This window comes from Oncorhynchus masou, chromosome 12 (assembly GCF_036934945.1).
Source record: "Oncorhynchus masou masou isolate Uvic2021 chromosome 12, UVic_Omas_1.1, whole genome shotgun sequence".
In the NCBI taxonomy this organism is placed as follows: domain Eukaryota; kingdom Metazoa; phylum Chordata; class Actinopteri; order Salmoniformes; family Salmonidae; genus Oncorhynchus; species Oncorhynchus masou.
In genome coordinates this window covers 81,689,691-81,717,001 of record NC_088223.1, presented here as the reverse complement: position 1 = coordinate 81,717,001, position 27,311 = coordinate 81,689,691, and the positions used below count along the sequence as shown (strand labels likewise).

Below are 27,311 nucleotides of genomic sequence, written 5' to 3'. Positions count from 1 at the left end.
GGTGGTTTTGTTTTACAGGTCAAACTGTTCGGTTCAGAAACACCTCATCTGTATCTAGTTAGGCATCCCGTCATACTGTCCTCAATCCCTGGAGTTTGGTTCGGCTGGACTTAGACTCCACTATAGGGGCACTTCATAGCGGCTCTTCGAAGTTCTGCTTTGTGACTTCACTGCACACCACACGGAGGGCTCTGCGCAGAGATTTCGGTGTATACCAGAATTTGTAACTTCACTCAAGCATCAGTGATGTTTTGCTAAGGATAATGCTAGGTGGAGTGTAAACCTAGCCTTACTTTACCACCAAAGGTTAGCCTAAATCTAAACATGACTGACAGAACCAAATGTTCGGTACTGATGTAGGCTGCCATATGTGTTCCATGGACACCTAAAAACAATGTCCCTAATTCACACTTCCTGTTGATATTCAGAAACAGGAAGCACATCACACTTCTCACTATCTGCACCAGCAATAACTAAATCTGGCACAATGTAACTCAACTGAAAACAGAAACAAGCATTTCCTATTGGACTAATCCATAGTCAGATAAAAGGAATATTATTGGTGCCTAATGAACACGGGCTAGACCACTAGAGTGAGTACATGAGAATTAAAATACAAGGTCATGTTCATATAATATACTGCAACTCTTTTGACATAAACTAGGAACAGCAAAAAAGGGAATAGGTGCCATTTAGAATGCAGCCCTGGTCCACTTGGTTAAATCAGAGATCGGCCCCTGGTCCACTTGGTTAAATCAGAGATGGGCCCCTGGTCCACTTGGTTAAATCAGAGATGGGCCCCTGGTCCACTTGGTTAAATCAGAGATCGGCCCTGGTCCACTTGGTTAAATCAGGTCCACTTGGTTAAATCAGAGATCGGCCCTGGTCCACTTGGTTAAATCAGAGATGGGCCCTGGTCCACTTGGTTAAATCAGAGATGGGCCCCTGGTCCATTGGTTAAATCAGAGATCCCCTGGTCCACTTGGTTAAATCAGAGATGGGTCCCTTGGTTAAATCAGAGATCGGTCCACTTGGTTAAATCAGAGATGGGCCCCTTGTCCACTTGGTTAAATCAGAGATCGGCCCCTGGTCCACTTGGTTAAATCAGAGATCGGCCCCACTGGTCCACTTGGTTAAATCAGAGATCGGCCCCTGGTCCACTTGGTTAAATCAGAGATGGGCCCTTGGTTAAATCAGAGATGGTCCACTTGGTTAAATCAGAGATCGGCCCCTGGTCCACTTGGTTAAATCAGAGATGGGCCCCTGGTCCACTTGGTTAAATCAGAGATGGGCCCCTGGTCCACTTGGTTAAATCAGAGATCGGCCCCTGGTCCACTTGGTTAAATCAGAGATGGGCCCCTGGTCCACTTGGTTAAATCAGAGATCGGCCCTTGTCCACTTGGTTAAATCACAGATGGGCCTCTGGTCCACTTGGTTAAATCAGAGATGGGCCTCTTGTCCACTTGGTTAAATCAGAGATCGGTCCCTGGTCCACTTGGTTAAATCAGAGATCGTTAAATCAGAGATCGGCCCTGGTCCACTTGGTTAAATCAGAGATCCCCTGGTCCACTTGGTTAAATCAGAGATGGGCCCCTGGTCCACTTGGTTAAATCAGAGATGGGCCCCTGGTCCACTTGGTTAAATCAGAGATGGGCCCCTGGTCCACTTGGTTAAATCAGAGATGGGCCCCTGGTCCACTTGGTTAAATCAGAGATCGGCCCCTGGTCCGATTGGTTAAATCAGAGATGAGCCTCTTGTCCGCTTGGTTAAATCAGAGATGGGCCTCTTGTCCGCTTGGTTAAATCAGAGATCGGCCCCTGGTCCGCTTGGTTAAATCAGAGATGGGCCCCTGGTCCGCTTGGTTAAATCAGAGATCGGCCCCTGGTCCGCTTGGTTAAATCAGAGATGGGCCCCTGGTCCACTTGGTTAAATCAGAGATGGGCCCCTGGTCCACTTGGTTAAATCAGAGATGGGCCTCTTGTCCACTTGGTTAAATCAGAGATCGGCCCCTGGTCCACTTGGTTAAATCAGAGATCGGCCTCTTGTCCGCTTGGTTAAATCAGAGATCGGCCCCTGGTCCACTTGGTTAAATCAGAGATGGGCCTCTTGTCCACTTGGTTAAATCAGAGATGGGCCCCTGGTCCACTTGGTTAAATCTGGGCCCCTGGTTAAATCAGAGATGGGCCCTGGTCCACTTGGTTAAATCAGAGATGGGCCCCTGGTCCACTTGGTTAAATCAGAGATGGGCCCCTGGTCCACTTGGTTAAATCAGAGATGGGCCCCTGGTCCACTTGGTTAAATCAGAGATCGGCCCTTGTCCACTTGGTTAAATCACAGATGGGCCTCTTGTCCACTTGGTTAAATCAGAGATGGGCCTCTTGTCCACTTGGTTAAATCAGAGATCGGCCCTGGTCCACTTGGTTAAATCAGAGATCGGTCCCTGGTCCGCTTGGTTAAATCAGAGATCGGCCCCTTGTCCGCTTGGTAGGGAGGTGGGAGATTAGCCTATTGTCAGCTACTGCTTAGTTACAGTCAGGGAACACAGGCCCTGGTTACAGTCAGGGAACACAGACCCTGATTACAGTCAAGAGGCAACCAAATACAACAAAAGCCCTTTGTGCGCACACAAAAGTGCATACAAACACAAAAGTCAATACACACACACACACACACAAGCATATATGCAGACACAAAGGTTTGCAAATGCACACCCACCCACATACGACGTGACTGAACAACTTTCTCATACTGAATGGCATTTGTCTCTAAGATCTCTCCATTTCCCATGGGAAAAATCACACTAGGCAACTGCATTGTTAAATGTGTATTCACTATTCACCATGGTGCAATGCGAATCACAACTGAAGACAATTTCATGATTAATTTGATGCCATATTAAATTAGCCTCTAATTTTCAATAATTTCTTTGGATAAAAAGTTAATTCATAATTTCATATGAATGCCATCATTACCAGGAATGTGTTGACATACTATTTGTAAGGGAAGTACTTCACAGGCAGATTTGAAAAGTCCTGCATAGCAACTGTTGGCTCTATCGGTTTCCCCATGTGCTCTCTTTTAAAATGATATATGGAGAGGAAGCAAAGGTGTCCATACAGCACTTCCTAAAATCATTCACCATGAGATGGCGCTCCTCAGAAATCTGATTTTAAACTGGGAAAACGTACTTCACACCTTCTGCTTCATGTCGGTTTAGGGTTGATGTTCGGTTGCAAATCAACGTTGTTAAAAACTTTAACTGTTCCCATGCTCAGCCAATATCGGTCTTCAAATGCTGCTTAGGTATAGCATGATAGCCCAACATGTATAAACTCTGGTAGACCTAAACCTTGCAACAGCCAAATGACAAAGTGCAACACAGTCTGATAACATGAACACCAGTCCTACCCATATCACTGAAATATATAATATGGTTATAATGGTATTTTTAACAGTTGCTTTTCTCCCGAGCAACTTCAAACAAACACACACTCCCTTATACTGTATGAGGCCCATGTGAGAATCAAACCAACAACTGCAAGCACCTTGCTCCAACCCACTGTGCCATCAGAACGTGCAACACATCACCCACAGTTACATACAGCTCACCAAGGAGAGGTAGGAGAAGAGTTAGAGACTTACATTGTACCAGCTCTGGCTTTTCTGTGCTCACAAACAAGAGTCGAACATCAAGGTGGAGAAGGAGACAAAAAAGAGAGAAAGATGAGATGTGTTAGTGCTAGGGCAACAAAAATACACAGAGAAAAGCTTTCACACCTTAAACACAAGCAGGGTTGGGTAGATCAGTAAAGTCACTATTGGATAATACAAACTGAGTAACGTAATACGATTACTTTAGGTTACTTTTGGATTACTTTCCCTTTAAAAGTAATTGGAAGACAAAAATGATTAATTGAAAGAATTTGGTATGTTATCATAGTGGTCTCTGAGTGTTGGTCAAACTCAAACTTGCGCCTTTTTCCATGCTGAGTTGAATGTCATTGAAAAAACAGAACGGTATCATATAATGTTTTTTTTCTCAGACATCCTTTCTGGATTTTTTATTAATCCAAGAAGTAATCTAGTTTTTCAAAAGTATCTGTAATCTGATTACAATATGTTAGCTGGTAACAGGTAGGTTTTTTTTGTAAATCAGATTACATGTAATCAGTTACTCCAACCCGGTACAGAAGTATCCCACTCACAGTCAGTCTTACTGCTTACAAAAACATTTGAAAAGTAAGTAATTTGTAAGTCGCTCTGGATAAGAGCGTCTGCTAAATGACTTAAATGTAAATGTAAATGTAAGTAACAGTTAATATAAAAGTCAATACATATATACGCCAGAAGAGGGCAACAATGGGCTACATATAACTGGGGAAAAAAAGATTGCCCTCAAAAGTTAAGTTATTGGCAGGAAGGTATCTTGTCCATATTATAGTAGACTTGAAGACTAAATCTGCATCCCAATGGAAAACTAATCTCCAAAAGTGTACTACTTTTGGCCAGGACCCATTAGGGCTGCTCAAAAGTATTGCATTATACAGGGAATATATTGCATCCTACATATGTATGAAGACCTCTCATAACAGCAGCTTACAACTAGCGGCCTTCAATTGCGTAATAATAATGACATTACAAATTAACCATCCATATTACACATGAAATAACCGACCATCAACATCCTTTGGATTATGCATCAAATTATTTTGAGTTGATCTTTGCTCATCGGGATGAAATTAACATTAATCAAGTGTCTGAGTAGAACTGCGAGGTGTGGTTTCTTGATGGGAGGCCATTGGCATGAACTGTAGGAGGTGTTCTTTACATTCCACAGTTCTAAAAACACACACACACACACACACACACACGTAATTTGTAATGTAATTTTTCCTAAAATTGCTTATAGACAGATTACTGCACTTAGAATTCATGGAATCACAATTTCAGGGGGTCAGAAGTTTACATACACTAAGTTGACTGTGTATTTTAAACAGCTTGGAAAATTCCAGAAAATAATGTCATAGCTTTGGAAGCTTCTGATAAATTATGTCAATTGGAGGTGTACCTGTGAATGTATTTTAAGGCCAACCTTCAAACTCAGTGCCTCTTTGCTTGACATCATGGGAAAATCTGAAAGAATTCAGCCAAGACCTCAGAAAGAAAATTGTAGACCTCCACAAGTCTGGTTCATCCTTGGGAGCAATTTCCAAATGCCTGAAGGTATCACATTCATCTGTACAAACAATAGTACGCAAGTATAAACACCATGGGACCACGCAGCCGTCATACCACTCAGGGAGGAGACGTGTTCTGTCTCCTAGAGATGAACGTCCTTTGGTGCGAAAAGTGCACATCAATCCCAGAACAGCAGCAAAGGACCTTGTGAAGATGCTGGAGGAAACAGGTACAAAAGTATCTATATCCACAGTAGAGCGAGTCCTATATCGACATAACCTGAAAGGCCGCTCAACAAGGAAGAAGCCACTGCTCCAAAACCACCATAAAAAGCCAGACTACGGTTTGCAACTGCACATGGGAACAAAGATCCTACTTTTTTGGAGAGATGTCCTCTGGTCTGATGAAACAAAAATAGAACTGTTTGGCCATGATGACCGTCGTTTGTTTGGAGGAAAAAGGAGGATGCTTGCAAGCCGAAGAACACCATCCCAACCGTGAAGCACAGGGGTGGCAGCATCATGTTGTGGGGGTGCTTTGCTGCAGGGGGGACTGGTGCACTTCACAAAATAAATGGCCTCATGAGGTAGGAAAATTATGTGAATATATTGAAGCAACATCTCAAGACATCAATCAGGAATTTAAAAGCTTGGTCGCAAATGGGTCTTCCAACCAAATGGGTCTTCCAACCAGACCAGACTTCCAAAGTTGTTGCAAAATGGCTTAAGGACAACAAAGTCAAGGTATTGGAGTGGCCATCACAAAGCCCTGACATCAATCCCATAGAAAATTTATGGGCAGAACTGAAAAAGCGTGTGCGAGCAAGGAGGCCGACAAACACCAGCTCTGTCAGAAGGAATGGGACAAAATTCACCCAACTTGTTGTGGGTACCTTGTGGAAGGCTACCTGAAACGTTTGACCCATGTTCAACAATTTAAAAGGTAATGCTACCAAATACTACTTGAGTGTATGTCAACTTCTGACCCAGTGGGAATGTGATTAAAGTAAAAAAGCTGAAATAAATCATTCTCTAGTATTATTCTGACATTTCACATTCTTAAAATAAAGTGGTGATCCTAACTGACCTAAGACAGGGAATGTTTACTAGGATTAAATGTCAGGAATTGTGAAAACTTTAAATGTATTTGGCTAAGGTGTACAGTCGTGGCCAAAAGTGTTGAGAATGACAAATATTAATTTCCACAAAGTTTGCTGCATCAGTGTCTTTAGATATTTCTGTCAGATGTTACTATGGAATACTGAATTATAATTACAAGCATTTCATAAGTGTCAAATGCATTTATTGACAATTGATGCAAAGAGTCAATATTTGCAGTGTTGAGTCTTCTTTCAAGAGCTCTGCAATCTGCCCTGGCATGCTGTCAATTAACTTATGGGCCACATCCTGACTGATGGCAGCACATTCCTCCATAATCAATGCTTGGAGTTTGTCAGAATGTGTGGGTTTTTGTTTGTCCTCTCACCTCTTGAGGATTGACCACAAGTTCTCAATGGGATTAAGGTCTGGGGAGTTTCCTGGCCATGCACCCAAAATATCAATGTTTTGTTCCCCGAGCCACTTAGTTATCACTTCTACCTTTATGACAAGGTGATCCATAATGCTGGAAAAGGCACTGTTCACCAAACTGTTTCTGGATGGTTGGGAAAATTGCTCTCGGAGGATGTGTTGGTACCATTCTTTATTCATGGCTGTGTTCTTAGGCAAAATTGTGAGTGAGCCCACTCTCTTGGCTGAGAAGCAACCCCACACATGAATGGTCTCAGGATGCTTTACTGTTGGCATGACACAGGACTGATGGTAGCGCTCACCTTGTCTTCTCCGGACAAGCTTTTTCCGGATGCCCCAAACAATCGGAAAGGGGATTCAGAGAAAATGACTTTACCCCAGTCCCCAGCAGTCCAATCCCTGTACCTTTTGCAGAATATCAGTCTGTCCCTGATGTTTTTCCTGGAGAGAAGTGGCTTCATTGCTGCCCTTCTTGACACCAGGCCATCCTCCAAAATTATTTGCCTCACTGTGCGTGCAGATGCACTCACACCTGTCTGCTGCCATTCCTGAGCAAGCTCTGTGCTGGTGGTGCCCCGATCCCGCAGCTGAATAAACTTTAGGAGACGGTCCTTGAAGGGCACCCTGAAGCCTTCTTCACAACAATTGAACCGCTCTCCTTGAAGTTCTTGATGATCCAATAAATGGTTGATTTAGGTGCAACCTTACTGGCAGCAATATCCTTGCCTGTGAAGCCCTTTTTGTGCAAAGCAATGATGACGGCACTTGTTTCCTTGCAGGTAACCATGATTGACAGAGGAAGAACAATGATTCCAAGCACTACCCTCCTTTTGAAGCTTCCAGTCTGTTATTCAAACTCAATCAGCATGACAGCGTGATCTCTAGCCTTGTCCTTGTCCACACTCACACGTGTGTTAACGAGAGAGTCGCTGACATAATGTCAGCTGGTCCTTGTATGGCAGGGCTGAAATGCAGTGGAAATGTTTTGGGGGGGGATTCAGTTCATTTGCGTGGCAAAGAGGGACTTTGCAATTAATTGCAATTCATCTGATCACTCTTCATAACATTCTGGAGTATATGCAAATTGCCATCATACAAACTGAGGCAGCAGACTTTGTGAAAATGAATGTGTCATTCTCAAAACTTTTAACGACGACTGTATGTTAACTTCCGACTTCAAATGTGTGTGTGATTGATAGGTATATATCTACAGCGTTGGGCTGGTGTGCACTGTGTCACACATTGATAGTGCTTGATGATGTCGTAGCTGTTCAATAATGATGTCCAATAATAATAATAATAATAATAATAATAATAAAAAAACATTGGTCGGTTGCTAATCAGTTGATCATATATGTTGATTATGTTCGTTGTGTCCTGCTTGTCATAACTCAGGCTGGAGAGGCTGAAGATATGAGTGTGTGCTCCAAATAAATGTCTTCACGGCTCCACCTGTACTTGAATACCCAAGAGCGGGTCCGGATCCAGAATTGTAAATAATGTCACGGGTCTACGTCGAATCTCATATGATTTTCACAGGTCTCGGGGTTGGTCATTTAAACCGTACAGATCTGAATGCGACTGCTGCAGTAGAGAGAGAGAGACATTATGATTTATGCTGCTGCTCTTGCTTTTCACGAGAGTGGTGCATGTAGCTTGTTGTTGGCCAATCAAGTCATCAAAGCAGCAAAAGACTACAGGCATTGTGTGGCAAAAGCTGGGAGATATCTAAATCAATGGAAGATGGAATTAAAAGTTAAAGTAGAAGGATATAGGCTACAACGACCAAGAGCCAAAAGGTAGGCTGCTACTTTCTATTCTGAATGGAGTTGTTTGTAACTGTAGGATGAGAAAGCGCGTGCGACTTCAATTAGCATAGCTAGCGAGCATAACTAGCTTCTCCCAGTTTGATGCAGTCAAGACCGGGACTACGTAATCATATTGGATGATAATTAATAGCTGCCATGGATGCGTTATTTAACTATAGCAAGAGTTGGCATGGTTGGTGGCCGTCTCTCCCTCCCTCCTTCCGCCCTGCACCGTGTCACTCACTCACACTTACAGTAAGCCTACACACACAGCATGGCCCCTGTTTGAGCATTGACTCCCGATACCTCCCCTCCCTCACGCTTTATCGGCTACGGTTAATAAAGTAGTTTAAAAATGGACTTGTTTGCTGCTTCTCTCACTCGGATCGGACTGGATCTGGATCCGACCAGGTCTATACGGAAACGGGTCTAGTTGTCCTCGGGTCCGTTCTAGAGGTCGCCCATTTATGAATTTTCAACGCTGATACGGATTATTGGAGGACCACAAAAGCCGATACCGATTAATTGGCCGTTATATATATTTGTAATAATGACAATTACAACAATACTGAATGAACACCTATTTTAACTTATATTGCATAAATAAAAATCTATGTAGTCTCAAAATAATAATGAAACATGTTCAATTTGGAGCGTTGGAGAAGAAAGTAAAAGTGCAATATGTGCCATGTAAAAAAAGCTAACGTTTAAGTTCCTTACTCAGAACATGAGAACATATGAAAGCTGGTGGTTCCTTTTAACATGAGTCTTCAATATTCCTAGTTAAGAAGTTTTAGGTTGTAGTTATTATAGGAATTATTAGGACTATTTCTCTCTCTACCATTTGTATTTCATCAACCTTTGACTATTGAATGTTCTTATAGGCACTATAGTATTGCCAGCCTAATCTCAGGAGTTGATAGGCTTGAAGTTATAAACAGCGCTGTGCTTCAAGCGTTACGAAGAGCTGCTGGCAAATGCAGGAAAGTGCTGTTTGAAATTAATGCTTACGAGCCTGCTGCTGCCTACCACCGCTCAGTCAGACTTAAATATAATAAACACACAGAAATACGAGCCTTAGGTCATTAATATGGTCAAATCCGGAAACTAGCATTTCGAAAACAAAACGCTTATTCTGTCAGTGAAATACGGAACCGTTACATATTTTATCGAACGGGTGGCATCCATATGTCTAAATATTGCTGTTACATTGCACAACCTTCAATGTTATGTCATAATTAAGTAATATTCTGGAAAATGAATTACGGTCTTTGTTAGGAAGAAATGGTCTTCACACCGTTTGCAACGAGCCAGGCGGCCCAAACTGCTGCATATACGCCCAATTTTTCAGTTTTTGATTTGTTAAAAAAGTTTGAAATATCCAATAAATGTCGTTCCACTTCATGATTGTGTCCCACTTGTTGTTGATTCTTCACAAAAAAATACATTTTTATATCTTTATGTTTGAAGCCTGAAATGTGGCAAAAGGTCGCAAAGTTCAAGGGGGCCGAATACTTCCGCAAGGCACTGTATATTGAATTTAAAAAGTTGATTAGCTGGGCATACTGGGAAATATGGATGCATACCTCTCAGTAAATAATAACCATCAATTATTCAGCCAAGCCAAAGTATAAATACTATTTTATATTTGAGAATGTATAAAAGGGAATCTGGGGGAGCCAGTTTGAATGGGCCTGATGCAGCTGATGAAATTAATAATAGTTTTGTTATCTATAATATACAGGTGCTATGCTTAAGTTTGTCAGTAGAGGGAGATGCTGGCTCATCAGCCAGTACAAGCACAGACTTAGTTGATCCACATCCAGCCTCAGCCAGTACTAACACAGACCCAATACAGCCAGCTTCAGCAAGTAGTACTAACACAGACCCAGGTAAAGTACAGGAAGCCTCAGCCAGTAGAGGGAGATGCTGGCTCATCAGCCAATACAAGCACAGACTTAGTTGATCCACATCCAGCCTCAGCCAGTACTAACACAGACCCAATACAGCCAGTAGTACTAACACAGACCCAGGTAAAGTACAGGAAGCCACTAGCACAACCAGAGGTGTACAGCCAGCATCAGATACAAGCAGCTCAGACCATAATAGAACAGTTGCTGCTCCATCAAATGACCCAGCAGATTGACCCCCAGTTGCAGTTTATTTTACTAGGCAAGTCAGTTAAGAACAAATTCTTATTTTCAATGACAGCCTAGGAACAGTGGGTTCACTGCCTGTTCAGGGGCAGAATGACAGATTTGTACCTTGTCAGCTCGGGGATTTGAACTTGCAACCTTTCGGTTACTAGTCCAATGCTCTAACCACTGGGCTACCCTGCCGCCCCAGTAAATTTAATCTCAAATGCAAAGAACACCCTCACTACATACCGGGAAACTGGATTCTCTGAGGCCCAGATAGCAGCCAAAAGCATTTGTGAAGAAATTAATGTGGAGGCTGTTCTGAAAGAAAAGAGTCTGAGAAACAGCAAGAGGCATTTCAGCTATGAGGCTCCTGATGAAAAACCTTGAAGTCAACTACTTCAACACTGTGGTCGACTCTGCTGTGACATCCATGGATGAGAGACTTGGAACACTCAACCAGGTGAAAACCAAATATGGAGTGCTCCTGAACTTCAGCACTGCCTCTCAGGTGTTCAGTGAATCTTTAAAGGCTCACTGCATGGAAGTTGAAAACACTCTAACCTTCACAAATGGCTGTGACCTCAGCGGAATGGATCTGGCACATTCAGAATTGACCTGATCTGCCAACAGATAAGATGACTGACTGCCTTTGAGCCGCTTTTCTTTCTCTGTGAGAAAAACCTAAAAGGAAATCTATCCTAACCTTTGGATGGCCCTAATAATTGCAGTCACCCTACCAGTAACAGTAGCATTGGCAGAAAAGAGCTTTTCAAAATGAAAGCACATCAAAAGCTACCTGAGGTCTCCCATGTCATAGTGGTCTGGCCATCATGAGCATAAATCATGACGTGGAGAAAAACATATCCTATGATGACATCATTGATGATGATTTTGCCTTAATAAAGTGCAGAAGAGTAATATTTTGATGGTAAGATTTTAATTCAAACATTGAAATGTTTATATACTTAGTAACATTTAAGATTGTATGGCAGAAGTGCATTTGTGTAAATGACTTCTTAACTAACTATATGACATACTTTCTCCATTTCTTCCAGACAGTCCAGAGAGACCCATGATGCTGAAAATGCCCAGGATGTAGAGGGAACCAAAGTTAATCACACAGATGTATAGGTTTTATTGAACTATTTTAAGACATATAGCTGCAGCCATAGCCTATAGGCTCATGTTTACATTGTCAATACAAAGTTCATTGTATAATGTTTTGAGGACAGGACTAATTACCAGGCAGCAGAGCCAAAGCTCAGTGTTATATTTTATTATTTTCTACAATTTCTTGTTAATATTCACTTATCTTAAGATGCTATAGAAAATATTCTATTCAATAAACATTGTTTGCATTTGTTATCCCTTTCATGCTCTGCCTCCAGTCCACTTACCGATAACTGAACAAGAGAGCCTCATCGAAATTGCAACAAGCGGTTTTGTGAAAATTGAATTTAAATCTGAAGCCACTGCCATATTTCTGGATTGGGCTGCACTCAGAGTATCCTGCCTTGGCAAATCCCTGACACGGATGCCTTTTGCAATCACATACTATTAGTATAGAATCTTGGTATAGCCGTACTCTTGGTATAGAATCTTGGTATAGCCGTACTCTTGGTATAGAATCTTGGTATAGCCGTACTCTTGGTATAGAATCTTGGTATAGCCGTACTCTTGGTATAGAATCTTGGTATAGCCGTACTCTTGGTATAGAATCTTGGTATAGCCGTACTCTTGGTATAGAATCTTGGTATAGCCGTACTCTTGGTATAGAATCTTGGTATAGCCGTACTCTTGGTATAGAATCTTGGTATAGCCGTACTCTTGGTATAGAATCTTGGTATAGCCGTACTCTTGGTATAGAATCTTGGTATAGCCGTACTCTTGGTATAGAATCTTGGTATAGCCGTACTCTTGGTATAGAATCTTGGTATATCCGTACTCTTGGTATAGAAACTTGGTATAGCCGTACTCTTGGTATAGAATCTTGGTATAGCCGTACTTTGGTATAGCCGTACTTTGGTATAGCTGTACTCTTGGTATAGAATCTTGGTATAGCCGTACTCTTGGTATAGAATCTTGGTATAGCCGTACTCTTGGTATAGAATCTTAGTATAGCCGTACTCTTGGTATAGAATCTTAGTATAGCCGTACTCTTGGTATAGCTGTACTCTTGGTATAGCCGTACTCTTGGTATAGATGTAATCTTGGTATAGCCGTACTCTTGGTATAGAATCTTGGTATAGCCGTACTCTTGGTATAGAATCTTAGTATAGCCGTACTCTTGGTATAGAATCTTAGTATAGCCGTACTCTTGGTATAGCTGTACGCTTGGTATAGCCGTACTCTTGGTATAGCTGTACTCTTGGTATAGAATCTTGGTATAGCCGTACTCTTGGTATAGCCGTACTCTTGGTATAGCATCTTAGTATAGCCGTACTCTTGGTATAGAATCTTAGTATAGCCGTACTCTTGGTATAGAATCTTAGTATAGCCGTACTCTTGGTATAGCCGTACTCTTGGTATAGAATCTTAGTATAGCCATACTCTTGGTATAGAATCTTAGTATAGCCATACTCTTGGTATAGAATCTTAGTATAGCCGTACTCTTGGTATAGAATCTTAGTATAGCCGTACTCTTGGTATAGAATCTTAGTATAGCCATACTCTTGGTATAGAATCTTAGTATAGCCATACTCTTGGTATAGAATCTTTGGTATAGCCGTACTCTTGGTATAGCCGTACTCTTGGTATAGAATCTTAGTATAGCCGTACTCTTGGTATAGAATCTTAGTATAGCCGTACTTGGTTGGTATAGAATCTTAGTATAGCCGTACTCTTGGTATAGCCGTACTCTTGGTATAGAATCTTAGTATAGCCATACTCTTGGTATAGAATCTTAGTATAGCCGTACTCTTGGTATAGAATCTTAGTATAGCCGTACTCTTGGTATAGAATCTTAGTATAGCCGTACTCTTGGTATAGAATCTTAGTATAGCCGTACTCTTGGTATAGAATCTTAGTATAGCCATACTCTTGGTATAGAATCTTAGTATAGCCGTACTCTTGGTATAGAATCTTGGTATAGCCATACTCTTGGTATAGAATCTTAGTATAGCCGTACTCTTGGTATAGAATCTTAGTATAGCCATACTCTTGGTATAGAATCTTAGTATAGCCGTACTCTTGGTATAGAATCTTAGTATAGCCGTACTCTTGGTATAGAATCTTAGTATAGCCGTACTCTTGGTATAGAATCTTAGTATAGCCATACTCTTGGTATAGAATCTTAGTATAGCCGTACTCTTGGTATAGCCGTACTCTTGGTATAGAATCTTAGTATAGCCGTACTCTTGGTATAGAATCTTAGTATAGCCGTACTCTTGGTATAGAATCTTAGTATAGCCGTACTCTTGGTATAGAATCTTAGTATAGCCGTACTCTTGGTATAGAATCTTAGTATAGCCATACTCTTGGTATAGAATCTTAGTATAGCCGTACTCTTGGTATAGAATCTTAGTATAGCCATACTCTTGGTATAGAATCTTGGTATAGCCGTACTCTTGGTATAGAATCTTGGTATAGCCATACTCTTGGTATAGAATCTTAGTATAGCCGTACTCTTGGTATAGCCGTACTCTTGGTATAGAATCTTGGTATAGCCGTACTCTTGGTATAGAATCTTAGTATAGCTGTACTCTTGGTATAGAATCTTAGTATAGCCGTACTCTTGGTATAGCCATACTCTTGGTATAGAATCTTAGTATAGCCATACTCTTGGTATAGCCGTACTCTTGGTATAGAATCTTGGTATAGCCGTACTCTTGGTATAGAATCTTAGTATAGCCGTACTCTTGGTATAGCCGTACTCTTGGTATAGCCGTACTCTTGGTATAGCATCTTAGTATAGCCGTACTCTTGGTATAGCCGTACTCTTAGTATAGCCGTACTCTTGGTATAGCATCTTAGTATAGCCTACTCTTTACTATATACACATACTAAAATTCTATACCAAGAGTATAGCCGTATTCTTGGTATAGCCGTACTCTTGGTAAAGAATCTTAGTATAGCCATACTCTTGGTATAGAATCTTAGTAAAGCCGTACTCTTGGTATAGCCGTACTCTTGGTATAGCCGTACTCTTGGTATAGCCGTACTCTTGGTATAGCCGTATCTTGGTATAGCCGTACTCTTGGTATAGAATCTTAGTATAGCCGTACTCTTGGTATAGCCGTACTCTTGGTATAGCCGTACTCTTGGTATAGCATCTTAGTATAGCCTACTCTTTACTATATACATACTCTTGGTATAGAATCTTAGTATAGCCGTACTCTTGGTATAGAATCTTAGTAAAGTCGTACTCTTGGTATAGAATCTTAGTATAGCCATACTCTTGGTATAGAATCTTAGTATAGCCATACTCTTGGTATAGCCGTACTCTTGGTATAGAATCTTAGTATAGCCGTACTCTTGGTATAGAATCTTAGTATAGCCTACTTTACTATATACATACTAAGATTCTATACCAAGAGTATAGCCATACTCTTGGTATAGCCATACTCTTGGTATAGCCATACTCTTGGTATAGAATCTTAGTATAGCCGTACTCTTGGTATAGTATCTTAGTATAGCCGTACTCTTGGTATAGTATCTTAGTATAGCCGTACTCTTGGTATAAAATCTTAGTATAGACTACTCTTAGTATAAAATCTTAGTATAGCCGTACTCTTAGTAAAACATCTTAGTATAGCCGTACTCTTAGCATAGCCTACTCTTAGTAAACTCATTAGGTTTTAGTCAGTAATAAGTTAGCCTTGTGTATGCAGATGAAAGGTAAATGTGGGGATAGGTGGGTAAAAGGTACACTCTGTATGATATCATACGAAGCGGGGCCACTTCCCGCATACAGACGTCAACAACTAAACTATACAACTTTTTTTTTTTTTTTTTTTTCACCTTTATTTAACCAGGTAGGCTAGTTGAGAACAAGTTCTCATTTGCAACTGCGACCTGGCCAAGATAAAGCTTAGCAGTGTGAACAGACAACACAGAGTTACACATGGAGTAAACGATTAACAAGTCAATAACACAGTACAAAAAAAGGCGAGTCTATACATTGTGTGCAAAAGGCATGAGGAGGTAGGTCGAATAATTAAAATTTTGCAGATTAGCACTGGAGTGATAAATGATCAGATGGTCATGTACAGGTAGAGATACTGGTGTGCAAAAGAGCAGAAAAGTAAATAAATAAAAACAGTGTGGGGATGAGGTAGGTGAAAATGGGTGGGCTATTTACCAATAGACTATGTACAGCTGCAGCGATCGGTTAGCTGCTCAGATAGCACATGTTTGAAGTTGGAGAGGGAGATAAAAGTCTCCAACTTCAGGGATTTTTGCAATTCGTTCCAGTGTCAGTCTTAGCAGATTTTAATTCAGTTGTCTGTAAACAGGAAGTTGTCCCCAGCGCTGGATGAAGACATATTGATGAGCGTACCTTTAAGATAGGTTTGGATAATATAGTGTGATAGAGATGGAAAGTTCAGCAATGGTAATTTAGGGTAATGTTGAATAGACTGAGGGTTTCTGGTTACCATGGTAACCATTTTAACATGTGCTCAAGCAGTATAGAAATGAGATTCTCCAGAAAAATGATGGTAACCGGTATTGATATAGTGCAGCATAGAGTAAGGAGAAATGGAGTTTAGGATCACAAAGTCTAATAAATGAAAAGTTTGGTTAAAAAAAAATAGTAGTGGCGTTACAGGGTGGGATAGGTAAACACAGGGCAAAGTGAGTTAGCGCTTCTAGCTATCAAGGCATGAGGGAAACAAGATCAGGTCAGTTCAAGGGGTAGGCTAATACAGTTGGTTAGCAAGGGGTAAGCTAGGTTAGGCAAACATAGTTTAGGTAGAGTAAAGTAGCATAGGTAAAAACAGGACAGAGGCACACGTTAACTTAGCATAATGTAGGGTGGCATAGAGGAGAAACAATTAGCGTATTGCAGGGATAGTAGGAAGGTCACCAGGCATGAGCACAAGCTAGCGGGAAGGAGAAAGGAGAAAGACCAGAAAAAGATTGATGCTTACTTTGGAAAGTCGCTTGTGAGACTAGCATGCATGAGAAGAAGAACAAAGAAAATCAGAAAACAAAAACAAATAAACAGCAAACACCTAAGGCAGAAAAAAGAAATCCATAAGAATTTCAAGTTAAAGACTTGGATTGTGAGTGGTTTTAACATAACAATGTCTCGAAAGTAAAACAGAGGAGTAACATGGCATGACAACCGACGGACAAGTCAATCCCTAAGATTGGAAATGAGGCAAACATCACCATGGAATGGGATATGAAAAAGGTTGAGAAGAACCTTAGGATGATACTTGACTAAGAAGCAGATTTTCAAAATCCACTACTGAGTGGCAGACAAACATTCTTCACACAAGAACTTTGTCGATTTCATTCAGACAGCCCACACTGAAGTTCATTCTACAGTATATTCATTTCAACTGGGATGAAGTAATCGAGTTGACCATTTGTACCGAGATCTCTGCTGTTTCTTCTGTTGTGAGAGCGTGGATTACTTTTTAGCCCCAGTGGATCAGAAGGCCCAAAAGGCAAACAACTTTATTGTCCTGTGAAGATGTGGTTAAAAGGCAGAGCAAATGTGTGAGGATATGCAGTGGGCGGGCAAGAGAGGCTATGTATTTGGGGCGTGTCCACACCTGCCCATTGGCCCCTGGTCCAGACCAGAGCATGGTTATTTCCCGAAGATTACAGGACTGAGATAGGGGGAAACCCTCCTTCAATGGAGATTTAAGAACATGATAGGTATGTAATGTGGAGTATTTTGTGTGTGTGTCTGCACTGTGTACGAAATGCATGCGTGTGTGTGTGTGTGTGTATGTGCGTTACTGCATAAATGTTCACCCCCTATACACAATTGTGTTTTGTCCCATGTGTGTGTTATATCCAATGTATGTCTGGTGCAGGTGCATGGGCTCACCTTGGAGTTCTTGCCTCCACTGCTGCGTGTGGCGGAGTGTACCGTCTGGCTGTAGGTGCGCTGCACCACCTGCTCTGGGGTGGAGGGGGACTTGTCCTTGTCAGAGGCGGGGTCCAAGTGGCCCTTCTCCACCATGTTCTCACCACTGTGCTCCAAGCTCTGCTGGGGTGTGGGCGAGCGAGAGCGATGGCGCAGGATGGGCGAGCAAGCAGGCGTGCTCCGGTTCGAATTGCTGGCAGTGCTGTCAGTGAGAGATGGAAAGATTAGGAATGATTAAAATAATTGTTTAAACTCTGAGATACTCAGAGCACTTATGGGCTGAATCCTTGAGATCCAAAATGTGTACTCCAGGGGTCCTCAACTACTATTTGAGAAGGTTCAGTCACACAGGGGTGTAAAAGGTAGGGATGGATATGATAATTTATCAGCATAGTAACAAACCCCGACCTTGCAACCCCACACCCCTGTTGATGTCAGAGAGAACATTTAGCCTTTTTAAAAAGGTCATTTCCTGCAATTCTACACTTTTTGCCATGGGGTTAATTAATAAGAAAATGTTGTAGTTTTAATGCTAATTTCCAGAAATTCTACTTATTTTTCCATGTCTTATGTGTTCATATGATACCTGAGTGACTCAACAAAATCAACAGGGTCTAAAATTAACACCCACCACCTGCGGGTGGATTTTGACATTGGCTGGTAAGATGCCTATTTCAACAGCAGTGTTGGCGGGTGGTCGGGGCTCCACAGTTTGAGCATTTCACTAGCATTTGCAAAAAAAAAAGTAAAGTATGATCATATTTATCGTCAAATAAATGCTGTGGTAGCCATCTCCAAAGTTTCGTATATAACCTATTCCACCTTGCGCTGCAACACAGCCAGGCTGGGGGCTGTGCGCATGTGAAGAGCTGAGTGAAAGATTCATTTTTAGATGCACTGCGCACAGGAATAAAAGTTTGTCTAATTTACTTGAAACAAACATTTACTGAAATGAGAATCTGTCCTTGTGTTTCTTGGCTATTTACATTGTTTTGTTCAGAAGCTAGATTGTTTTTCTATGTTTGAGTTTCAACTGCTAGGGAAGAGAAGACAACACTTCTACTAGTCAATCTCACAGGTACAAACATGACTTGAGTCGTGATACTTTGGATAAAAGACAGGTACCAAACATTAGTTACTTCTTACTAGTAATTCATGTACTGTTTTAGAAACATTACAAAGCATGCTTATCTGTTAATATGTGGTTTGTTGGTGTAATTTAAGCAGCAAAAAATACTTGGCTGGTAGACCAAAAAGTTAATTTCATGCCCTAATAATCAATGTGGGCTAGTAGTTGATCAACTGGACATTTCTGACAGGTTATAAATAGCTCTCTAAGGTCTGCCAGTGAATGACATAAGAGGAAAACTGCCCGTGCACTAACACATTTCAAAATTGCACCTACTATTACAACTCTCAACAGCAGGAAAAAAAAGTGTTTCTGGACCCGGACCGTGCTCCTCCTGTTGAGTACAGTATGGCTGGTGTACTCAATTAAACAAATATAAGTCTTGACATGATGCATGATTTACAAAGACCCTATAAAAAACATCCACTCCATTGTAAGTTACGTTGTTTGACCATCAGACAATTTAAGATAGCAGGAACTTCCCCAATGACAATGTGTTCACTTCCTCCAGAGGGCCAGATTAGTCTTTGATTCAGAGCACATCAATGAGGCACTGTCTCTGCCCTTGACGAGAGAGGACAATGTATTGACTAACTGATTTCCTATCCAGACTAGAGTGTCTACTCTGCAGGGCACGTATTCATAAAGCGTCTCAGAGTAGGAATGCTGATTGAGGATCAGTTTGCCTTTTTAAAATCAATGAATAAGAGAAGGGATCTGATTCTAGATCAGGACTCTAAGATATTTTATGAACACGCACCCAGAACTTCAGGTCTAAATGCTGGCAGATTCAACAGATGTACTTCATTTGATATCAGTTAACTGAGGCTCTTTTGGCCATGTTGGTGTAGCTCAGTGGAGAGAACACTAACTTCACTAAACCCTCTTCATGGTTGGTGAGAGAACAGCAGCTCTGCTGCAGGTGTTGGCGCCCCCTCTCACTCTATCCCAACAGTAAGCTCCCATGGAGTGTACCCTGTGGAGTGTCCTGCCATCAGCTTTCACACTCTCACTCCTCCCACCTCTTTCTCCACAGTTCACTTTCTATATCACCCAGAGGCTTTGGGTGAAGACTATTATTTAAGCAGAGTTTGTGTGTGTGTGTGTCAGGCTGGAAAAGCAAACAGATTCCAACAAAGAGAGAGGGAGGTCATAGGACACATCCTAGACAGCTACAATATGAGAAATTATAGTGCCATTTTACTATTGAGGCATGCGTTTATGCTTGTTAAATTGCTGGGTCATTGCACACACAACGCTTCAGTAATACTCCCTAATTCACTCGAGACATCTAACTTGCATTCAGTAGATTACAGCTTATTGGTGGAACTTTGGTCTGCTGTGGGCAACATTACAGGCATAGACAATTACACACAGGTGTGTCTTGACTAGCTCCAGCAGGTGAGAGTGATATTATTGAAACAGTACCCACCTGGTTGGAAGTGATTGTATAATACATTCTGTGTGTGCTGTTGCCTTACATAAGGGATGGTGGGAGGATGTGTGTACAGTGCCTCACCTTCTCATCTATCATTTCATTACTCTATCCATCCTTATCTGGTCTATTTCAGACTACACACAGGAAGACCGCTTGATACACCATACTGGGATGCTTATTATAGCTGGGTAGGAGGACGAGGGTGTGTGTACCTGTGCATCTTCTCAAGGGTGTTATCATCAGTAAAAAACTATCTTAGATCAGTGTCTAGAAACAACAATGTCCTGACATCCATTAGCAGTCATTACACATCCGCTTTGTGGCTTGATCCATTAGCAGTCATTACACATCCGCTTTGTGGCTTGACAGCATTCAGATGAGGACACTTATTCACCTGCTATACAGGTGAAGCCCATTTCCTAAATCTCAGGTTGAGCCTACTAGCATCTGCATTTTACCATTGTATAAAGACACAGAACATTTTTTGACACTGAACCCAAATTCCACTGGAGAGGGAGAAGTGGAGGCCAACTGTTGCTATGCGTACTGACGTCAAACGGCACTATCGTTGACACAGGTCAAGCTACTCTTCATAAGGTCATACTCCTGTTCTTGAAAACAAGAGCCCAGCAGCACAGGTTACACTTCTAATAACACTGAAAAGGGTGAAACGATGGATTATGTTTCAGGTTATTCTGTGACAAAACAGAGTCATTGTATGTAGTCATTGTAAGTGGGATGGATCAATTGCGGCATGCAAAGACAGATGTCATGCTTAAAACATGACAACTAAAGGAAAGGAAATGTGTAAAACGTGTAACGATAATCATGGTGCTTTCCCAATATGCATCAAATAATTGCTACAATACAGACAGCTTAGATATGCTCATAAATGAAGGTGATATGAATACGGAATGATGGATGCATCTTGCAGACAGCATTCCTGAATCTTAATATCTCTCTCCTCTCGTTTTCTTTCTGTAGCGATCATGGTTATCAATTGGCTATTCAAATGATTGGTTGTTAGCATTAGCGTGCTACAAAATACTAAGGCTCCGAGTCACTCACTTTGATTACTCTGCTTAACATGCATCAGCCCTAAAGCCAGACAGTTAAGCTTAAACAGTTTGGGCATTCATGCAAGACATCCCTGATGTTTACGTATAGCCAACGTACATTAGCATCTTCACCTTGCACTGTACAGTATAAATGAACAGGAGGGGGGCTAACATGGCTAATTAGCTCACGCTAGGTTAATGCTAATCAGAGCGTCCGATAACGGAGGAGACAGATTACCTTGTTAGTTGAAGTGCTGGGAATGGAGGAAAAAAAATAACATTGCCAGCACGTCTACAGACGAGATAACCGGTCTCCTCCGTCATCGGATGCTCTGATAAGCATTAGCCTAAGCTAATTAGCCCTCCTATTAATTTCTACTAGACAGTGCAAGGTGAGGATGCGAATGTGAATTACCCCTGAAGCAGTGATAAGAACTAACCTGGTAGCCATGAAGGACTCAACCCGCCTGTTGGCTTCCACCTGCTTCATTCATCCATTTACTCAGTGACCAGCACGAGGAGGGGAGGCAGAGGAGATGGGGGGGATGCCTCCCGTTGCATCCCAGACAGGGGTTCGTGTGTAGGGTCTGGGTTAGACACGACCGTCTTGCCCTCCGATATCACTCGCATACAGGGTTTCGGAGCACACCCTCTCTCAAACAGACACCGTGATGGCCTCCCTCTCTTGCTCCCTCTTTCCCTCTCGCTGTCTTTCCCTCTCTCTGCAGTGATTCACAGGCACGTTATTCGCCTACTGCAAAGCCTCTTCTTTTCCTTATTCCCTTCTCTCTATCCTTCATTGGCTTCTTGTTCGCTCTTCCCGTTCTCCCTGCTTCCGTTACATGCCTTTCCCTTCCCTCTCCCTCTCTATGGTGTGGGTGATGCTGAAGCTGGGGAGAGATGGCTGCCGATGCTAGCTGCTTTGCATAATGGCTTCTGCATGGTGCAGCACTGTTCCGGAGGCCGGCTAGTCAATTATTCAGGCTGTTCATGAATGGAGCCGCACTGGCTGACGTCACCTAACCCTCGCTGTCAGCCCATCCGCCCCTCCCCCCCAAACACACACACACACACACACACACACACACCAACAACAACCTCTCCTCTCAGTCTGTCTCTCACACGCATGGGAGATCGCACGCATACACCTGCAAGAATTCACGCGCACACATCAAACCATCACTACTCTCACTTACACTTTTGCACCATTAACACCCCAGTTTGCCAGTAAAGTTTATTCCTATATTGTTAGGAAACAATGTTTTTTTGTGGAGGGCAATCTACTCCAGCTATGACATGTTATTTTGTTCCGATACAGAAACGTTTATTTGTGGAAAATATCAAATCAGGCCTTCAGGCTTTCGTTTGCACAGTGATAGTGGAGAAAAAAAGCAATATTCCTTTTACTACATGCTCAGATATGCTTGAATGTTCAGACGAACATTCCATGAAACAGGGCGATAGAAATAAACACAGGTTGGGAAGTAGAGAGAGGGAGGGAGGGAGAAGAGAGGGATGGAGGGAGAAGAGAGAGGGATGGACAGCAGTAGAGGCAAAGAGAAGGGTGGGGGGGGGGGGGCATTTTGACACAACTCCCAACAAGCACACAGCTGGCTCTAAAGAGCGCCTGGCATCAGAACACACTGCAAGCTTTCCTTCATCCCGCTATCCCCTCATCCTCCCCGGCCCAGAAGACATGAAAGGAGAGAGGGGGGGGACAGTGCAAAGTAAGATAAACAAACAAGCCAGATAATTTTACTCTGAAATGAGACTGACAGGGTTTTCAGAAAGATTGTGCCGTGACCTTTAATTGATCTATGACCGTAGGTGCTGTCTGACAAGTGCCATACTACACCTCTACGACCCTGTTCAAGTCTTAATAATTGCAGGAAGAAAGGAAGGCTGCAGTTAACACGTTTTGGGACAGGGCATAGGACTCATGTTCATTAGGGCCCGCAATCGAAACAATTTAATAATGTTTTGTAACAGAAAACGAAATCAAGCATTTCTTATTGGACAAGTCCCTCCCCGTTCAGTCCACTTTCTTCCGACTGGTGCCTAATGATAATGACCCTGCTTTGGCTGATGTTGCTACCTGCAGAGATTCTAAGCCTGTGTTCCCTGGGGAAAAACAAGTTCCCAACACATTCCCAATCGATATTCTCCAATTTGCGCTGTCATCGGTGAATATACATTTCCTTCGCATGCTTATGTCAGCTCATTAAATCAACTCTAAACAAGTTAATTTAATTACATACGTGATCAAGTATCATTTCAAAGGGCCTCAACATTAAATGAGGAATACATCTCCAGGTAATTCTGTTGTCACAATGCAAGTTCTTTTGACTTTTTTGAAAATAAAAAAGCCAAGGGAAAACATTATGAAAACCTACAGAAGCACAAAGAGATGTGTTATACTTCATTCTGTACTGGAGCCTAAAAACTAATATATGGCACACTATGTTATGCTTCATTCAAAGTGCATAGCTTCAGCTTCCACATTACCAACCATTCACTGTGCCTTGTAGAGACTGTTTTCTGTTGAGTAACGCTGAATATGAATCCCCACAGGACTATTCTGCTGATTGCACATAGCACTATGTGGCCTGAGCCAAAAGCAACCAATCAGACCTCAGCGCACAGCACACTGAACCAAATCGTCATATCCGAGAGCACCTAACTGCTGAGTGAGCCAAAATGTAGCCAATCGTGGGCTGTGAAGGTGTAGCCTATATAATGTAGATGGAGAGGTTTTCAAGGCAGACATACACTCTCTACTTTAGCTGTGATATAGTGAACTGTGTGATGACTTTACTTGTAGAAGATAAAGTGTCTGGCGTACACACAAATTCTTCTCCTTGTGGTAGTTAGGCTAGTCTGCCATTTTAGAAAACGCCAAGCCATCATTTCTTTGACGTTACCCTGGGAGAATCACTGTAATAAAGCAAGTTCATAGACAGAGGTTCTCCATTCTTATTTTACAGGGTAAATTCATATGAATTCAATCCCTTTTGACAGCATCCCGTAGGATTTAAACAAAACTTTCCATATGTTTTCCCATGGAAGAAATGGCTGAAAATGACTTTTTGGACCCGAATGCCAAAGGAGATAGAGGTGCTCAAAGTTGACCCATTTTGAACCACCCCACCATTCCATGAGAAATCCATGTTTTCATCATTGGAAAAAATAAACTTTTGAGTTGATACAATTTAAAAACATAAAGTTTTTTTTATTGTTTATACATATATATATATATATATATATATATATATATATATTTAAATATTCAATTATTTAATCATGCATGAACTTGATTTTTTAAATATGTGCATATTTTGTAGCTTAGACGCTATTTAATATTTGTTTTTTGCTGATAACTGAACTAAAATGGGAACACAATTCAAATGTAAACTTTCAAATGGTACCACAAAGATGGTTGGAAAATTAATGTGTTTATGCAAGAATGTTAGTGCATTCAATCGCATCGAACCGAAACGCATCGATTTGTTCTCTAATCAAACCGAATCGCACAGAATCGTTTCAAACAAAACACATCGTTCCAGTATCATATCGGGGCCCATGTACCTAGATGTGTATCGAATTGTCTTAAAAGGGAAAGATGCACATCCCAAATAGATAACCATATCTGTGTCTTCTCTGCTTCCCTGCAGGAGGTTGATTAAATAAGAGAGTCACAAAGAGGACAACATGGCTCAGAGTGAAGTATTGTAACGTTTCAATCAAGGATTGTTCTGGCAGTGAAAAAAAAAACATCTGACAGAAAAGGTATTATTCCATACCTAGATAGAAAAGCAATCTAGATATGGAATAGGTAATATTGATGGCGATATCCTCAGTAATTTAATATATATATAACTGTCAAGGGACAGTTTCCCAGACGCGGATTAAGCCTACTCCTGGACTTAAAAGCAAGCTCCTTTTGAAGAATAATTTTATAGTCCAGGATTCAGCTTAACATTGGCTTTAAGACCAATAGAAGAATCAAGTTGCAACATTGTAGACAAAAAAAACAGGACTAACAATATGGTGGAATGTTGGCCTACATGCCTTGTCAGTTGACAAAAACATGCACACACAGAAAAATCCATGCGGTGCCATTTTTAGACAGCAAACAGCTGACATCTGTTCAATGACCCCTCTGTCTCTTGTCCTATCAATTCTATTCGATGACCACACAGCAGAGCCAACACAACAAGGTCAAACGGCTCTGAACTGATTGGTAGACAAACAGTCTCAAGTTGCCAAACCTCCAAAATCACATCGTGTCACGCCTCCCTTGGAGGTCTAGAGAATGTTGTATTGAAAAAAACAGTTTGAATGCTGGGAGCCAGCGGACCAGCAAGATTTTGATTGGATGTTACATTTCAAGAAGTGATAACACCTTTGATTGGGATCTGTTTCCCCAAAGGTCACGTGCTCCACTAAGGATGTTATTTATCTTATAACTTGTCCTTGTGGTAAAAATTATGTGGGTAAAACAAAGCGCGAATTAAAAGTACGAATCTCGGAGCACCATTAGGTGCAAAAACTTGACATACCCAGTTGGGGCCCACTTTTTGGAAGCGAACCACTCGATTTCATCCCTATGTTATATCGGCATCAAACATGTCACTCTCCCTAGGAGAGGGGGTGACCTCGACAATTTATTGTTAAAACAAGAGGCTGCCTGGATCTTTAAATTAAAGACCCTCGGTCCCTTTGGTCTCAACGTGGACTTTGATCTGAAGCCATTCTTGTGATTATATTGTTATGTTGCTATTCATTGTAAATGTTGGTAGGCCTATATAGCCAAATTGTATCTATGATCGTATGCTCTGATTCATGTTTTTAGTATTTTTTAAATCTGAGAAATAACCAACGATATCAGACCACACCCGGCCATGATTACAGACACCTGTGTGTGTCCTTTGACACTATATAAACTAGTGACCCGCAGTGTTTGTCATCATACACTGACGAAGTCTGTCGAAACGTTGGATATTGGGTTATTCAATTATTGCATCTGAGCTCCTAGAGTGTGCGTCTCTCCTTTAATTTTGTTCTACTTCGCCATCCAGCACCTCGCCTAAACAGGTGTTCTACTTCGCCATCCAGCACCTCGCCTAAACAGGTGTTCTACTTCGCCATCCAGCACCTCGCCTAAACAGGTGTGCGTTTCTTTCGCCTCCAGATTATATTCTCAAATGAACATTTCCTTTTTGTCTAGTTGTAAGATCTCACATCTCTTTTATTTGATTGTCACTCTCTCTCAGTATATCAGCTACGGTATGTGAATCCATTTAGCAGCTTATCATATGGCTGCATTGCCAATGCAGCCATAGACCTACAGTTTGAGGGCATTACTGGCCTTAAGGGTATCTGAAGCAGAGAGTAGCTTATTTTCACACATGTTTTACATGTTGAACTATTTGTTCTCAATTTAAAATTATACCAGTAGACAATGTATACTGAACAAAAATATAAATAAAACATGTAGTGTTGGTCATGTTTCAGGAGCTGAAATAAAAGATCCCAGACATTTTCCATACGCACAAAAAACGTATTTCTCAAAAATGTTGTGCACAAATGTATTTACATCCCTTTTAGTGAGCATTTCTCCTTTGCCAAAGATAATCCATTCACCTGACAGGTACGGCATATCAAGAAGCTGATTAAACAGCATGATCATAACACAGGTGCACATTGTGCTGGTGACAATAGAGTACCACAGTATGATTCATAATGCCCATAAAACCTAGTGGTCAAACAGCGAAATGGTTCCAATTGTTTTCCCACTACTCATTTCTCCCATAGGGAATTTTAGATGCACTTAAAAAACGGCTGTGTTTTGTGTAGGCTTACCCTGGTGTGCATGTGTATATCTCTCTAGGACAAGGTGACTTTTAACAATATATTCATTTCAATTTACCACAAAAATGAAATGGTAATTAGCAGCTAATGATAAAGAACTACAAACACCATGATGAT

General features: G+C 41.5%; 1 protein-coding gene across 6 annotated transcripts in view; it reads right to left on the bottom strand.

The window, feature by feature from the left end:
- Nucleotides 1-27,311, bottom strand: part of gramd1ba (GRAM domain containing 1Ba) — a 107,176-nt gene that overhangs the window by 40,564 nt on the left and 39,301 nt on the right. For 4 of the 6 annotated variants that reach the window (XM_064982173.1, XM_064982174.1, XM_064982176.1 and 1 more), the window contains 2 exons: nucleotides 17,660-17,900; nucleotides 3,643-3,663 (listed from right to left, as the gene is read on the bottom strand). In XM_064982173.1, the coding sequence (XP_064838245.1) occupies nucleotides 3,643-3,663; nucleotides 17,660-17,900 (262 nt within the window). Of the gene's footprint in view, nucleotides 1-3,642; nucleotides 3,664-17,659; nucleotides 17,901-21,763; nucleotides 22,277-27,311 lie in introns of those variants that run through there. The other 2 variants (XM_064982177.1, XM_064982175.1) reach the window with 2 other exon arrangements.